Genomic DNA, 18401 nt, shown 5'->3' on the forward strand with positions numbered 1-18401 from the left:
GCTATCCGCTCTTACCACAGCCTCTGGCAACACGTTCCTCCTATTGGTTTTAAGAGTATTTCCCTATAACTTCATCGAGTGTCCCCTAGTCTTTGTAATTTTTGATGGAGTGAAAAATTGATCCACTTGTACCTCTTCTACTCCACTCAGGATTTTGTAGACTTGAATCATATCTCCCCTGAGCCATCTCTTTTCCAAGCTGAAGAACCATAACCGTTTTAGTCTTTCCTCATATGAGAGGAGGTCCATCCCCTTTTCTATCCCCTTTACTATCGTGGTCACTCTTCTTTGAATCTTTTCTAGTGCCACTATATCTTTCATGAAATAAGGAGACCAGAATTGAATGCAATACTCCAAATGAGGTTACACCATGGAGTGATACGGGGCATTATGACATTATGACATTGTTAACCATCCTTTTTAAAATAATTCCAAGCATCCAAGCATTTTTTGGCTGCTGCCACACATTGGGCAGAAGGTTTCATCATATTGTGTATGATGATACCCAGATCCTTTTCTTGGGCGCTAACCCCCAAGGTGGACCCTAGCATCCGGTAACTTTTATTCAGATTATTCTTCCCAATGTGCATCACTTTGCATTTGTCACACCACTGGTAACATTCCTTTCCTCAGAGCGATCTCCATTGACCACTACCCTCTGTCACCTTCCATTCAACCTCTGTCACATTGGAGCCCATACCAAGGGCATTCAGTTTATTAATTAGACACTTGTGTGGAGCACTATCAAAGGCTTTGCTATAATCTAAATACACATCTAGCACTCTCCCTTTATCCAGTTCAGTAGCCCTTCTTAGTTTTCCCAAAAATAAATGTTATTATTTTTCCTTAAAATTATTATGGTTCCTGTAATTTCTGTTAATAATCCATGTATTAATTATTCTCACTGCAGTATTTGTAGAATAAGAAAATCATATCAGTGGTATTCTGAACTGATATAGATGGGAATGTTTCTCTTTTATTACTTAGGGTGTAATGCTTTATTTTAAGGGTGGGAGCTTTTGGGGGAAACTGTCCTTTGTTGACGTAGTTTGTTCCAATTTTTGTCTTTAGATTGTTTTTTTGGGAGGGAGGGGAGAGATTTTTTGCTTTTATTATACAGTACACTGCTAGATTAACTTTTTTGGCTTTTAGGCTCCAGATTCAGTTGAATAAACTTGTAAACAGAAAAATGAATCATCACCCAGAATGGTTTCATGTGTATAACAAGGTTCAGATAATGCTCACCACAAAGATGTGAAACTGGCTCAGTTTATTGACAAAGCTGCTGCCTCTGTGTTACAGTTCACTAGTACACCAGAGAGTGTTACAACTATTAAATGTCAAAGGGTATAGTGCTATTCTATTATCTGAATTGTATAACGCAGGAATGCTGTCTTGTGAAATGGGAAGAAAGTGAGTACTATGATTCTGATATCGTATTTTTATAATATTTTGCTTTTATGACATGCATTGTTTTACTGCTATGGTTATAGCAAGACCCATTTGATTGTGTGAAAGACAAGGAGAGAAGGGCCTGACTTCATGATGGTGATATATTACTAGCTTAGTACAGTATAGTGAAAGCTTATTTTGATGTAATGGTCTTAATCTATGATATGTGCTGTCCGTTTGAATACTATGTATGTTTCTATGGAAACCATTTAGATGTAAGTGGTCTACAAATTTTATAAATAAATGAACTTGTTCCTAATGAAATTAACCTTTCAGCTTAATAGTAGAATGACTAACTGGAAGGTAGCTTTCAAATGTTAAAAGAAGGACTTGCCAGTTTGTTCTGAGCTCTGTTACTATGTTCATTGCATTGTTCCTGAAGACCTTTATTTAATTACAGGCCTGGGATGAAACACTTGCCAAGTCAGCAGAGGCTTGGGCTGCTGCATGTATTTGGGATCATGGACCTTCCTACTTACTGAGCTTTTTGGGACAGAACCTCTCAGTACGGACTGGAAGGTATGCATTTGAGGTAAAAACTCATTTGGCACGCTCAAGGTTTATTTGCTAATTTCTGATATTTTAATAGGGTGATGTAATTGTTGCTGTCAACCACAGGGAGGCAGAAGAGAAGTAATTTCTGAAAAAAAGGCAATGGAATTCATATTTATAAACTCATTCCCAGTTTGGACTAGACCTGTTATGAGGCTTCTCATATGACAAAGCTTTTGAGTGACTAAAGCCTTGAGTGAATTCTTTCAAGAAGGTGATAAATAAATCCTTATTAATTAATTTTAGAAAGAGGAATGAGGCTTATCTTTTTTCACTCAGGCTTTTGCAGGAAAGATGTCATAGCTGCTGAGCGATGCGATTGTGAGGCTCATTTTCAAAACTGAAAAACGTCCAAAATGTGGCATAAAGGGGCAGGTGGTCATTTTTCACACCAAACCCTTTCAACTCGCTATTTTCAAAATCCATTTTCAAGATCAGGGTTGTTTAATGTAAATTCTCAAGGGCCGCAATCCAGTTTGGTTTTCAGGACTTCCCCAATGAATTTGCACGAGATCTGTTTGCATGCACTTCTTCCATTGTCTGCAAATAGATCTCATGCATATTCATTTGGGAAGTCTTGAAATCCCTACCTGGCGAGGGTCGACCTGGCAAGGTTGGATTTCTATGGCAGTTGTCTGCAGTGGGTCAAAATCTGAAGGGGGCATGTTGGAGGCATGATTTGGGAGGGACTAGGGCGGGCTTCTGATTTGGACATTTTTCTGCCATAAACAAACATTTTAGAAAAAGAACAGCACAATTTGGACGTTTGGGGCTAGACCTGTTTTAATAATAAATGTGTAACATAAAAGTGCCCAAACTAACCAGATGACCACTGGAGGTATGAAGGCATGACCCCCCCCACACACACATTCCCACAGCGGTCACTGACCTCCTCCCACCCCCAAAGATGTGAATGAAATCATACTTACCTGCCTATATGATAGCTTCAAGTTTTATGTCCAGTTCTAGTAGAACAGTAAGCAAGTTCCTGGAGTACAGTAGTGAGTGATGCAGTGGACTTTAGAGATGGGAACCCAGGCCCATATCCCACTCTAACTATTACACTTATGGTGGATTATGTGAGCCTTCCAAAATAAACTCAAATCCTACTGTATCTACATATAGTTGATACCTGTAGGCATAAGGGCTATTGATGTGGTGTACAGTTGGCTCCAGTAGGTTTTGGATCAGTTTTGGAGGGCTCACCATATATTATAAAGGGGTTATGGTGAGATGTGTTCCTGGGCATTGTTATGTGAATTCACTGTAGTGCCCCCTAAGATGCCCAATTGCTGTGCTGGAATGTCTGTGTGGCCAGTCTACTAAGAATGCTGGTTCCTTTTACATCTGAATGGCTTTTTTTTGTGCATTTTTCTTTTTGACATGTTTCTTACAAAAATGGTTCAAAAGAAGGGATGCACAGGACAAGCGTATCTGAGAAATAGCCGTTTTTGAAACAAAAATATTTGTTTTTCTGTTTTGAAACTGTCATGTTCACTGCTAGATTTTTATGTGTGTTCTCACGAGAATTTGCGGGAGCCAGTCAGGAAGCTGCTCAGCATCAGCAACAGCGCCAAAGCTCATTCCTGCTTGGTGCCGCTCAGCGGCTGAAGAAACCCGATCTTGCAGCAGCCACCACTGACTGGGTTAGCAGCGGGGCAGGAGCATGGAAAGCTCCCTCCTTCCCACTGTACCTCTGGACCACTAGGGATCAGCAGAAGAGGTACAAGGATAGTGCAGGGAGGGGGGACAGGGTGCAGATCCAGGGAGGGAGGGGGGATGGGTGCAAAGTCTGACAAGGGCGGGAAGTAAGAGGGCTGGGTGCAGTGCCTGACAGGGAAAGGAGGGAGGGAGGGAAGAAGGGTGGGTGCAGTGCCTGGCAGGAAAGGGAGGGAGGGCTGTGTACAGAGCATAGCAGGGAGGGAGTTGGGTTCAATGCCTGACAGGGGAGGGAGGGAAAGGGGCTGGGTACTGTGCCTGACAGGGAGGGGAGGGAAGGAAGGAAGGAGGCTGGGTGCAGAGCTTGACAGGGCAGGGAACTTAAATATTAAGCCACCCGACTTATATTCGAGACAACCATTTTTCCTCATTTTGGGAGGGAAATGAGGGTCCTGACTTATATTCGGATCGACATATATTCGAGTATATACGGTACTTTTTCATGCCAAAGAAAGGCTCAGAAGATTGGAGGTATGGAGGGGCATATTCAAAAGATATAGCTAAGTCCATTTTGGGCCTAAGTCGATAGTCGCACAAAGTTGGACATGGAAAAAGTCTATTTTCGAGAAATATGTCCAAAATATTTTTTTTTTCAAAAATTGTCTAACTGTATGTCCAGCCATTTGATCGTCTAGACCGCTAAGTCATCTATCTTTATGCCCCATTTTCGGCCAAAAATTCATCCAAGTCAAAAATGGCTAGAATAAGACCTTTTGGACATGGGAGGGGCTAGCAAAGTGATGGACTGGACACCCAGACATGGCAACAGAGTAGTGGAGCATGTTACAGGGCACTGCTGTGAACTTCACAAAAAGGATGCCACATAAACATCTCACCAGAACTCCCTTATAGGTCATGGTGAGCCCCCCAAACATCTACTATACCCACCTGTCTACAACCCCAATAGTCCTTATGTTTGCAGGTGGCACCTATATGGCAGTACAATAGGGTTTTGGGAGGTGCACATTTCACCATGAATGCAATGGTTAGAGTGGCTTATGGGCCCGGGTCCTCCTTTCTATAGTTCACTAGCCCACCCCGCAGACTATTTAAGCCACTTCTGTTCTGCTCTACTAGGCTTTCCTATGCCAGGTGCTGATGTTCTGGAGGCAGATATTTATGTTTTTATTCCAATTTTTATAGCATTGTGAGGGGGTCAGTGGTCACTGGGGCAGCTTGTGGGGTTCTGTACTTTGTTCCTGCAGTGCTTACCTGGTCACTTTGGATACCTTCTGGGCACTTAAACCTGTTTTTACATGGCCTAAGTCACAACGTCCAAGTTCTGTCTAGGCAATCTCATTAAACTTTTGGTTATTCTTGCAGTACGACTTAGTTTAGATCAGCCCAGGTCACACCCAAATCCCGCCCTCACCACTCCTCCTAAAATGCCCCTTTCAGCTCTGGGCGTACAGCAGCACAGAAAAGGCCTAAGTTGTTTTTAGATACGTCTAAAACCCATTTCGATTATCAGCACTTGAACGACTTGTCTTTTATATCATCCAAGTGTCGATTTAGGCGGGATTTTAGGCATATTTCCATTTCGATTATGAGCCCCTTATTCTGGATCTTCAGCATGTGAATGCAGCTCTCAAGGGTCCAAGCTTTCGAATGGAGGCCGTGCACTGTCATTGCAACAGTGGCCCAGGAGAGTTTCTTGCCTCTCTAGATCTCACGGAGGTGTGTTATTTGTGCAGAGCTGTCTCCGTTGCTTGATATGTGTCACACAGCAACATCACAAGGCTTTTCTGCAATTAAAGCCACGTGTTCTTTCATTAGGAGCTGCATTTTTTTTTTTAAAGATCACCTGTGAATATTTCTGATAGAAAAATATGTTTTCTTCCATTTAAGCCAGTTGGAACAATCCATTTGGAACTTAATCCATTTGGAACTTACTCCTGGATTGTTTTAAAAGGAGACAAAGTAAAATAATTTGTCTCTTTTTTCCAGTTTGGAAGGTATTATGGCAAAATATTTAGCTTCAGGTACTTAATTTAGGAATTATGTTTTATTCCTCATAATGTATGGTTAATATTTTCTTGGATGTGTTCTCTCTCTCCATTGATCTGGACTATGTTTTGCATTTGTGTTAAGTAAATGTTTAGAAAACTTAACCCCCCCTTTTACAAACTGTAACATGGTTTTTAGCACTGGCTGTGGTTTTTAGTGCCGCCTGACTTAGCTATGAGCATCAGAGCTGTTATTGCCTGGCTGGCGCTAAAAAACACACTATGGTTTTGTAAAAGGGAGAGGGGTAAATAAATTTTTTAAAATGCAATAAAATCTCCTAAACCTGCAATGAAATCTCCCAAATCTGCACTTTATTTAAAAACCAGCAGGTGCCAAATGAAATTTTTTAACTAAAAAATTATTTGAATCTCAAACACCATGTGAAAAAAATATCTTGTAAATGGAAATGACAGATGTAGAAGCCTTTAAAAAATATTATATTCTTAAACTGTAGCACACAGCAGCCTCAGTGTTTTTTTGCTAAATTACGTACTTTTTGCATTGGAGTTCCTTTTTACTATTTTTTTCAGGAAATACCAACCCACATTCTGTAAGCCAAAAGATACAGTACTGATATCACATTTCAAGTACAGTGAAACCTTGGTTTACGAGCATAATTCGTTCCGGAAGCATGCTCGTAAACCAAGTTACTCGTATATCAAAGCGAGTTTCCCCATAGGAATGACTGGAAACTCGCTTTGATTCGTTCTACCTCCTCCTTCCCCCCCCCCCCCCCCGAGGCTACCGGTGCTGCTTCATCATCCCCTCCCCCCAGCTCTAACCAGCATCGTACCCCACGAGAACCGCATCACACTCCCGTGCTGGAAGCAGCATCCACCCACCCTCCCTCCCAAAATGCTCCTTACCTCATCTGCTGCTTGTGCAAGTGAAAGAAAGCTCCCGCCTCTTGCCTGGGCTGCCTATGAATGGTGGCAAAGTGCCAGCAAACCTTTAGTAGTCCCCACTGTGTACTGGTTAGTTCTTTCTTAAACAAGCCAGGGAAATAATCCAAAGGTAGCTAAGGATAATAAGCTAATGAGATATATGCGGTGTCAGAGTATCATTTACAAAGTGATAGGAATTAAATGTTCCAGTGGAACCTTTCTGTGTATCATAGAAATAAGTGCCTGTCAAAACAATCTGGTGTCATATTGAACTGACATGCAAATGTGAAAGCTTGGGGCCAATGTACTGCCTGCAAAGTCAACAATGTGCTTGCATAAAGGAAAATAATATTTAGAAAGAAGCCATTTTCAATATATATTGTATGTGTTCACTATATACAGTTTTGATTTTCATAATCTTTAAAAAAGTTTGGAAAAAGTACTGCAGAGAGCTGTCAAGAGCCCCCAGTTACAGCACAGCACACTGTTACAGACGAGACCTAGGCTCAATTTCCAGACTTAGCTCATGTTGCTCAGGTCAGCAAGAACTAGGGATCCTCCAGCAATAATGTTTATAGTACTCAGTCTCATACATTGTTAATTGATGGCTTCTTCTGTCTGGTTCTTTTCTTATGGAATGCAAGGGGGAAATCAGAACTACAAGTCCCTGCATGCCCTGGGGGTAAACCCAGGACTGGATCAACCTTGTCGTGTGAATCTGGATCCAGCTGGCAGTCTTACAAGTTACCGCTTCTTAGGTGCCCAAGTGCATTACTTGCTGTTCTATAAGGGAGACCATAAGTGCTATGGTGTGTAAATGCAAGAGAAGAATACACGTGGTGTAGTAAGAGTGAGTAGTGCCCGGAGAGGTGGCACCCCTCCCCTGCCCTCTTCCCCCTACCACCACGCACACGCCCCCTTCCCTGTACCTTTTAAACTTATCTGGCATGAGCAGCATGCTGCCCACGTCGGTGTCGGCTCCCTCTTTGATGTCACTTCTTAAGTGCAGGTCCCAGAAGTGACGTCAGAGAGAACGCTAAAAAGGTACGGGGGAAGGCAAGGAGCGCTTGCGGCAAGGAGAGGAGCAGGCGAGTGAGCGAATGAGCAGGCAGGGGAGCAATTGGGGGGCGGAGAAGAGGAGGGGTACTGCCGCACCCTTAGGAAGACCACACCAGGGGCAGACCGCACCCCCTTACTATGCCACTGGGTGCCAACTTACAATTGTTCAGAATTGTATAGCCAAGACAGCAATAAACAAGCTTACACATTACAATCATCATATCTCCAGTAGACCACATTTAATTCCAAATAAACAATTGTAAATCTACATCTTCAAAAAGGGGTTTAGAAAAAATCTTGTACTTATCGGATATTCCTTTGCAGTTACTGGAGACAATGTACTAATACCATTCTCCAAATTATAGTCCTCTGTTGGCTGGCAATCCTTGGGAACATGTGACCAGTATTTAAAAAATTACTTTAAATACTGATGGGTCCTAGAAATCCAAAATATTCAATACTCAATATTGTAAGACTCATAGACCTTATAAGTGCATCATTGTCGACTTGCATTAGTATTTTATAAAGAAATCCTGACCCCAAGATGCCACTATAGAATAAGTACTTAGCCCACGGCATCGGGATGCCTGACTTGAGGTGCCAGTGTTGATCCCTTCTAACCAAAATACTTTGAATTAAACAGTTATAATACACCTTCTAAAGACTAATTTTCTTATTTTATGACTATAGATATCGGTCTATTCTCCAGTTGGTAAAGCCGTGGTATGATGAAGTTAAAGATTATGCTTTTCCTTACCCTCAAGACTGCAATCCCAGGTGCCCCCTAAGATGCTATGGACCCATGTGCACACATTATACACAGGTTGTATGAATTGCATTCTTCTTGCATGGCCAGTTTACAGTTCAAGATTTGCTGTTGCACATAACTAGATGCTATATTTATCTATGAGTGTTATATATTTCTTATTTATTTAGATGGTATGGGCCACGTCCAACCGAATAGGCTGTGCAATTAACACATGTTACAACATGAATGTGTGGGGATCTATATGGCGACGAGCTGTTTACCTGGTATGCAATTATTCCCCTAAGTAAGTGCATTATGTTTCTTCTTTCACATATTTGTATTTACTCCTGCATTCCTTTACGCAGATCTGTCTGGAGTTTGACCATTTCTGCACATATTGTTCCTAGTTGATTTATAGATGTAGGCATTGGCTCACCCAAATTAGAGACATTGAGGGAAATTCTATAAGGGCTGCAGACACCTAACTTCATTGTTTTAATCAGCTTTAAGTGGTGAGATAATTAATCGCGCCATTAAAAGCCAACCAAAAAGCAATTTTAAAAAGCTTAGATGCCTTCCAGGACTGGTAGATAATACCTGGGTGCCTTGTGGTGCTTAATGATGCCGCTTGCTTAAGTAGGCTTGTTTAGGGGTGGAGTTGGCCTTAGGCGTCACTAAGCACCACTAGGCGTGATTCTATGATGAACCTAGGTATCAGAAATGTAGGCCTTTAAAACCCTGGCCTACATTACCTGCTACTAATTTTGTCACTAGGCGTCGTTAGCTGTGATTCTTTAAGTGGCACCTGAGCATGACTGACACACAGCAGGAGCTATTTTTCTAGGCACCTGCCATTTCAGGCGCAACTTATAGAATCAGCCCCTTAGGGCCTGTTTTAACTACCTGTGTTGAACTGTAGATATAGACCCCTGGATTCAACATAGGCTTCACCAAGTTGGATGCCCAAATTTGGGTGTGGATCCCAGAAGCCTATATAAAGTAATTAGTCAACCAACTATCAAGGTTAATTAGTATTTAATTAGCAGAAATTGGGATTTACACACATTCTGTTCTATAGCACTGCATGCCCAAAGTGTCTTGTGAACAACCTAAAAAGGGGCTTAGCCTGGGAGAGTTAAGGGTGGGTCAGGGCATTCCAGATATTTGGCTGCCTTTTATAAAATAGCACTTAGTGCAATTTTTTTCCTGAATTTGAATTTAATTTTGAACAAGAATGGGGGAAAAATCATAGGACACTGTATTTAAAGGGGTTTAATCTGACAGGACAAGCTTCTACCCAGTTAAAAGTCAATGAGTTGGTTGGCATCACTTAAGCACCATTTAACCGAGTATTGCCACTGAAAATCAGATCTTGCCAGCCATTCCCTAACCAGCTAGGTTAGAGGTAGTTCTGGGGTAGAGTTTATGCAGAGGAAAAAAGGAAAGAAAGAACCAAACCTTGAACTACAATCGAACAAACAACAAAAAGAGGCAATGGAGATGTCAAAATCAACTGATGGTCACGTATCCTTTAATGAAATTAAAACATCTAAAAAGTATCAGATAAAGTCCCGACTAGGATCCAAGTTTCGGCGACAAACGTCACCTTTCTCAGGGGACAATAATGAACTTTCTCCTTGGATCAAACATCCAGAAAGCAGGGTACAGTGCACCAATCCATCAGATGCACCAATCCATCAGGTGCAGAGACCAGGCAATGTCCACTTATAGTCTGATCGAAAAACATCCAGAATCCACCAGTCAGACGAACTGTGAGCCCAGGCCAACAGGAAAACCGAAAGTTTGCCCATATCCACAGAGGAGCACTCCTTGGCCTAATGCCAAATTGCTACTGTGCACGGAACAGGAGGTAGATGGCTGGGTTCGCCTATAACCAGAACACTACTGCAGGGAACTCTGGAAAATCTCTGAGAATTCTTAGCCACAAACGGGCAAAAAAGCCTAGAGCCACAAAAAACAAGGCTCCCAGAACCTCTAGAGTATCTGGGTCTGTCAGCAGGCTGCAACTGAGGGTGACGGGTCTTCACAAAATCAGAAGGTTGCCCAGGCCCTTGCCAAACAATAACAGCACCTTAAAGGAAAGGCCAACCAAAGGAGCCTTGTAAAAGAAATCACCAACCCAAAGTGTGCGACAGAGCATCCTGTGAGCTGAAATGAAGCTTACTGGCAGCCGAGGCAGTACTCACATTAAAACAGAGAAGCACCACCAGCCGAAAGAGGCTCAACAGCCTCAGACTTCAGAGTGCGCAGCTGAGACAAACAGAAGGAAGTGGTAAAGGACACTGCCAGAGCAGCCTGAAAACCTCAAGCAGTTGCATAAAAAGCCTCTAGAGAACAATATCCACCTGGCAGTCCTGTATAACCTGAAGCACCATGCACTGGCAAAGAACATAAGAATAGCCTTACTGGGTCAGCCAATGGTCCAGCAAGCCCAGTAGCCCGTTCTTACGGTGGTCAATTGAGGTCACTAGTACCTGGTCAAAACCCATAAGAACATAAGAGATGCCACTGTTGGGTCAGACCAGTGGTCCATCGCGCCCAGCAGTCCGCTCACGCGGCGGCCTTTTTGGTCAAAGACCAGTGCCCTAACTGAGACTAGCCTTACTAGCGTACGACCTTGTTCAGTAGGAACTTGTTTAACTTGGTTTTGAATCCCTGGAGATTGTTTTCCCCTACGATAGCCTCCGGGAGAGCATTCCAGTTTTCCACCACTCTCTGGGTGAAGAAGAACTTCTTTACGTTTGTATAGAATCTATCCCCTTTCAACTTTAAAGAGTGCCCTCTTGTTCTCCCTACCTCGGAGAGGGTGAACAACCTGTCCTTATCTACTAAGTCTATCCCCTTCAGTATCTTGAATGTTTCGATCATGTCCCTCTCAATCTCCTCTGTTCTAGGGAGAAGAGGCCCAGTTTCTCTAATCTGTCACTGTACGGCAGCTCCTCCAACCCCTTAACCATCTTAGTTGCTTTTCTCTGGACCCAAAGATTAGCAACATTCCATGCTAATGATCCAGGCAAGCAGAAGCTTCCCCCATGTCTTAATAACAGACTATGGACTTTTCCTCCAGGAATTTGTCCAAACCTCTCGAGATGTGTGTAGTTACTTGCGCGACCAAATAATTTAGCTTAGGCTGACCCAGCAGCTGCAGACACTCCTGTGCCAGCAGACATAAGCGAGACATAGTCCATGCTAACTGAAGAGTTGCATGCAGAGACAAACTGCTTTGAGAGAAAAATGCTCATATCAGGGTGCCAGGAAAGGTAGAAGACTGGGAGCGCACTCCAAAAGCCAGGAGGAAAAAGTGGACATAGCCAGCTGAGAGACAAAATTCAACTCCTGTTGAAATAAGAAATAAGAACTGGCAAAGCCACTCCTGAGGACTCTGAAGAGCCAGAATACAGCCCCCGATCTCCCTTGCCTGGAAGCTCTGCCCTAAGAGTACAGGGCCAACGAGTCAGGCCATATTCAACTGATCACTCAGATCAGGAGTAGCAGACTGAGAGGAATACTTGCCCATTAAGGCAACGCCGCATAGAGACAGAATAGAGGCAGAGAGGGACTGCTCAGGCAGTAATGGCTGCAGCGAAACTCATTCCACAGAAACCCCATAAAGTCTGTGAAGGCCTCCAGCTCCTGGGGCATAAGTCACCCAAAGACAACTGAAAAATGTGATTCTGAGGCTGTGGAGTGTCTGCAGTCTTGCGCACAGAACCATGAGCTGAATAAGTTCTGGCTCCCACCCCTAACTGCTCTGGCCAAGGTGGCCACAGGCATTATTCAGCAGCACTGCCTACCTAAATATTTCCAGATGGCCGGCTCACTGGGGTTTAATTGGGCAAGAGTTTTTCTTGTCTGTTAAACCCATTTCGATATTGGGCCCATTGTGTGAATTTTTTTGAATTTGCAATCCTACTAACAGTGAATTAGAGTTTCTTCTAAGTTTAACTGTTCTAATGCCAAAAATTGTTTCTAATGATTGGCGTGTCCTACAATTTTCGATTGTAAACTGCTTTGATTGTCTGGACTGGCAGTAGAAAAAGTACAAAATAAAATGTAAACATGAAAAAAGAAGACATAAATGAATAAGGTTATATAGTGGAAAATATATAGACTGATAGACTTAGCATTATGTTTGAGAAAGATGAATGAAAAAGAAGCCTTATTCAGATAACATGAATGTGACTGCTATTATGGCTGTGACTTTTCTGATGGTCTCATTCAATAATTGTGTTACTATCCATGTAATACAGTATTTGATTGCACTCAGAGAATAGTTGAGCTCTGGAATGCGCTGCCAGAGGATGTCTTAAAAAAGCTGGTCTTAAAAAAAGTTTAGACAAGTTCCTGGAGGAAAAGTCCATACAATGCTGTTGAAACAAACATGGGAGAAGCCACTGCTTGCCCTGGATCGATGGCATGGAATACTGCTACTATTTGAGGTTTTTGCCAGGTACTTGTGATTTGGATTGGCCTCCGTGGAGACGGGATACTGAGCAAGATGGACCACTGGTCTAATCTAATAAGGCTATTCTTGTGCTCTTTATTTGTTGTTTTATAAAGGAAGCATACATCTGTTTGTGCCTTTGTAGAACAGGCTCCAAGAACTCCTGTATCCCAAGTAGTGCATAATGTTATTTGACCTCTGCTTCATGGTAGGTCCCATGATGTGCACACGGTCTGTACGAATATGTTTATCTTTTAAAAAGTAACACCCATCCTTCAGAGTTCTACCCCAGCTCCACCCAAATGTCACCCCCAGGAATGCCAATGTACAACACACGTACTTGTTTGTACATATTCATCTACACAATTTTGTAATAGCTATATTCAGCTTGTATACAATATGTTTTATAAGAAGATGCTTTGTAAAATTACTCTCATGTGAAATTTGAAATGGATGTAAAATTATCAGGTGTTGCGTGGGGCAGGCTGATTCTAAAGTGCTTTAGATCAGGGGTCTCAAAGTCCCTCCTTGAGGGCCGTAATCCAGTCGGGTTTTCAGGATTTCCCCAATGAATATGCATGAGATCTATGTGCCTGCACTGCTTTCAATGCATAGTCACTGGGGAAATCCTGAAAACCCGACTGGATTGCAGCCCTCAAGGAGGGACTTTTAGATCCCTGCTTTAGATGGATGTTTTGAAAATCAAGAAATATTCAAATTGGAGACATAACCAACTTAATTTAAATTTATTTCAGGGTATGTTATATTTGTCTGGTATGATCATACAATGGGAATTGTATATTAATAATCATGAACGTTGCTGAATTTTAATTTCTAGGGGAAACTGGATTGGGGATGCTCCATACAAAGTTGGAGTACCATGTTCATCGTGCCCACCAAGTTATGGAGGCTCTTGCATGGACAATTTATGCTTTCCGGGAGTGACATCAAACTACTTGTACTGGTTTAAATGAAATAGTCTTACAGAATTTGTTTTCTAGCTAGTGACCTAGCTTGTATATTGGGTTTACATATATGTTCTGTAATAACAGCCCTTATGTTTAATATTTGTACTCATTTGTACTGTATAACTGTTTGTGAAAGCTATTATTCACTTAACTCTTGGAAATTTGTGACAAGAATGCTTCCCTACAAATAATTTAGAATAATCAGATGCATAAAAAATGCTCCATCATCTTGAGTAAAAAAAACTTTCTAAGAGTTAATTCCCCCAGTGAATTAGAACACTTACATGGACCTTTTCCAAATTCATTACGAAGCCAATTAGTCTTCTGTCAACATTTGTTGAAGTTTAGATGGAGCATGGTTTTAACACAAGACAGAAACAGGGAAAATTACACAGATTATAAGCTATGGGATAATTCTAGAAGCAAGCTCCTCCTTTAGATGTTCCAGTGCTGCCCAGTGCCCAGATACTGTTATAGAATGCTAGTGTAGCCCGGTATTGGTGCCTTACATTTACATACCCACGGTTTCACTAGCCATAACTGGCACAACTGAGGTCACATAATGCAGCAGGGACATGTATGACTTACAGTATGCTGTAAATTATGCATGGAAGTGGGATACATGGCCTTGTCCTTCCCATGCTCTACTCATGTGTTCACCTGCACTGCAACGGAACAGCACAATAGGCACCCTATTGGTACTTTTGCAGCTATGTGGGAACTTGGGTGCGTAGAGGGGCATTTTCGATAGTGCGTTTAAGTCTGACTTTGGACATTTCCTGCAGAACGTCCAAATATCAGGGGTGCGGAAACATCCATTTTCAAAACCGCTTGACATCCAAATGTTTTGGGGAAAATTATCTATTTGGACATCTAGGCTTTTAGGATGTCTAACTTTTTGGCCATTTTTTAATGCAAAAATGTCCATGTTCAAAACATCGTAATCCAGACCATTTGGACATGGTAGGGGCCAGCTTAGTAATGGATTGGCCAAAAGATCATCCCAAAAGATCAGTAGGGCACCTTAGAAGGCACTGCTGTGAACTTCACATTAAAAATGTCAGATATATATCTCCTACTACAACAGAATAGGGAGATAACTAATTTAAATCTGTGATGTGGTGTCATCACTAAATTAATGGTCTGAGCACTTTACATTCACATTTATAATTATTGATAATTTCTATAAGAGATATATATCTCACCATGACCCCCTTATAATTTATGGTGAGCCCCCAAAACCTACTATACCCCCCTGTGTGCCACCCCAATAACCTTTATGGCTGCAGGTGGCACCTATATGGCACTATAGTAGGTTTTGGGTAGGTTTTGATGGGCTCATGCTTAATACCCTCCACCGATGGCAACCACAGGTCCCCGAATCCCCCAACAATGACGGCCGCCCCCGTGACAGCGATGAACCAAGAGAGACAGGAGGTATACACACTCCTTCCTGCTTCAGCAACCTGGTTGTGCATCTGGGCCACCTGGACCCCCCTCCCCCCGACACTCCTCCATGACTCTCTCCCCGGCACACCCCTACGTTCCCCCAACACCCCCACCTACACAAAGATCACCCTCCCACCACCTCATCAACAAGACCCCAAAAAACAGACTTGGTGAACTGGGGGGGTCATCTCAGAACCTCCCAGCCCCTCCCTGTACCTCATTGTAGAAACCAGCAAGAGGGATGCCCACTCCCTCTTGCCAGCAGACCCACCCCTTTGAAATGGTGGGCCTTCCACTTCCCAGTGCATCCTGGGGTGTACCTTGGAGGGGCTTAAGATCCTGATGTGCCTGGATACCCTAAGCCCCTCCTATGGGAGGTGCCTTAGGTACCCAGGCTAATCAGAGTCTTAGGCCCCTCTCCAGTGCATTCCAGGATGCACCGGGAAGGTGGCCTAATGCCCTGATTGACCCAGAAACTTAAGGCCCCTCCCATAGAAGGGGCTTAAACTATACAGTAACTTCAAGTAAAATAAGTAAATAATGCCAACAAAATATTACTCAACAAGGGAGAGAGAGTTATTAATCCACAACCTAAAACAAAAACAAAATTTATGCATAGGTTAGAAGTAAGAGTCTTAAACAATATGACCAAAATAAAGATAATTTCAATCCCATTTCTGCAGATACAAGTATGCTTTGCACATTCAACCTCAAAGATTCGTAACATAGAGAGGATACTACATTGGAAAAATCTCAAATCATATATAAAATTTAGGGCTCCTTTTACTAAGCTATGGAAGAACTTCTTACTGCAGGCCAGCGAGGTAAATGCTCTGTCTCTCATTCAATTCCTATGAGTGTCGGAGCATTTACCTTGCTGGCCTGCAGTAAGAAGCACTTCCACAGTTTAGTAAAAACCCAGTATTAGAGACCTAAATTAAAGAATATAAACGTAGTAAATTTTCAGAGAGGCCACTTTGTGATCTTAAAGTTAAAAGTTTAAACCCTTTTAAAATCAGCCTCTGGATTTTATGGGAGCAGCAGCTAACAAAGATGCTATTAACAGCCCCTCCTACAGTAACTCATACCACATCAACAGTCATCCATATATCTAAATAAATATTCATCTTTATTTGCCTTTGAGTGCTTCAGATTTAGAATATCTGTTCATGCTTGAGATTCATATGTAATTCTGACAGGACCGTGACTATATAACTGCTTTAAGAATGAAGTTTATTCCTATCATGGTCCAAACAAAGCAAAACCACCCCCCACCCCACACACACACACACACACACACACACACACACACAGATCCCATCATAATATGTGGGCAGAATTTTTTTTTTTTTTAAACAGTTCTAAATTTATATTCCCATTTTTCACAAATAGAAGCAGAAAAGGTTTCATTTCAGTGTTTTCTGACTTAGGTAAAACATAATTCTCTTGATTTTTAAAGGGTAATTGTATAACAGAACACAAGGAAAGGCACCCACTGAACTGCCTATGTAGGCATTTTTTTAAAATATATATATATATATATAAAGACAAATGATCTAATCTAATCTTCAATTTATATACCAGATCATTTCCCTAAGGAGCGCGATTCGGTTTACAGTTCATTAAAAAGGAGATAACATACTAATAGGCCATATAGAAAGGATACCATTAATTGAGATTAGATAGATGTTAAAGAGTTAAAAGTAGAATATGCTTAATTACTGTTCGGCAGCTAATAATCTTGGATAACTATTGTGTGAACAACCAAGTTTTAAAATTTTTTCGAAATTGATATAATTGACCTAACAGTCTTAAGAAATCTGGAAGTCTATTCCAAATTTCCACCAATTTAAATGCCATATAGGCACTGACTTATTTTAGCACATGCGGCAAAAAAAAAAAAAAAAAATGCCCCTTGAATATAGGTATGGCTGAGTACACCTGCTCAAGTGCTGGTGTAAATGAAGTCACACACTTTATGCACATATGCACATAGATTATGGTATTTCATAAACTATGTATGCACATGCTCACTCTCTCCAACAGGAAAGTGCACATCATCATTCCATGGTCCTCACGTACCAGTTAGTACTCAGCATTTATGCATGTATGCGGCTAAAATGCAAGGAAATAACTTTTTAAGATTACTTCCATAGGACCTGATTCTGTATGGTGTGACCAAGGTTGAATGCACAAACCTGTGTGCATTGCCAAGTTGTGCTTGCAACTTAATTGTTTCACAAGCCTTTCAGTGCCGATGGCAATTAACAAATAATAATTGGTACTAATTAGAATTTATGCGCACAACTTTCTGGGCCTGTTCTTTAAAGTGATATGTGTGATCTCAAAAAGGGGTGTGGCCAGGGGAGAAGCATAGGCGGGTAACGGGCATTCCTAAAAGTTATAGAAAATGCCCGATTCACATACAACTTAGGTACAGGTATTTAGGCCTGGTTTTCACTGGCATAAATGATTGTGCCTAAATTGTAATCACCTGGATGAGCGCTGCACATGATTCTATATACTGCACCTAACTTCAAAGGCGTTTTATAGAATCACACTAGGCACCAATGTTTTAGGTGTCATATAAAGAATATGACCCATAATGTTTATAATGTCACCTATGGGCATTGCATGATCTGCTCTTCTCCAACCTATGTCAAAGCACAGAGTATTCCATTCATCTAGAGCACTCATGTCAAACACAAGGCCTGCGGGCCGAATCCAGCCCGCCTGGCTGTTTTATATGGCCCGTGGTGACTGTGCCACATTCAGGCTCCTGACTGTGCAGCCCCACTCCCAACAGAGCTCCAAGCACCTCACCGTGGTGTCTCAGTACCCATTTGCAGGCAGAAGGACCCAGTCCCGGTATAAAAGTAGGACGCTCCATACAAGTGCCTGACTGTGCTTGTTGTTATTGTCAGAACATGATTAATTCATGAGGATGGCGTGTGATATGGTGTCACAGGTTGAGGAAGGACCTAGATTGGCCACCTTGAGAACGGGCTACTGGACTTGATGGACCATTGGTTTGACCCAGTAAGGCTATTCTTATAGTCTTATGTACTAAGACTAAGTATCTTAATAAAAAATTCAGC

General features: G+C 42.0%; 1 protein-coding gene across 1 annotated transcript in view; it reads left to right on the forward strand.

The window, feature by feature from the left end:
* Window positions 1-16097, forward strand: part of PI15 (peptidase inhibitor 15) — a 43669-nt gene extending 27572 nt beyond the window's left edge. The window contains exons 3-6 of the mRNA XM_033934373.1: window positions 1853-1971; window positions 8364-8496; window positions 8610-8725; window positions 13725-16097. Of these exons, the coding sequence (XP_033790264.1) occupies window positions 1853-1971; window positions 8364-8496; window positions 8610-8725; window positions 13725-13860 (504 nt within the window). The 3' untranslated portion in view covers window positions 13861-16097. The remainder of the gene's footprint in view (window positions 1-1852; window positions 1972-8363; window positions 8497-8609; window positions 8726-13724) is intronic.
* Window positions 16098-18401: the final 2304 nt, after the last annotated feature.

Source organism: Geotrypetes seraphini, chromosome 2, assembly GCF_902459505.1.
Source record: "Geotrypetes seraphini chromosome 2, aGeoSer1.1, whole genome shotgun sequence".
Lineage (NCBI taxonomy): Eukaryota > Metazoa > Chordata > Amphibia > Gymnophiona > Dermophiidae > Geotrypetes > Geotrypetes seraphini.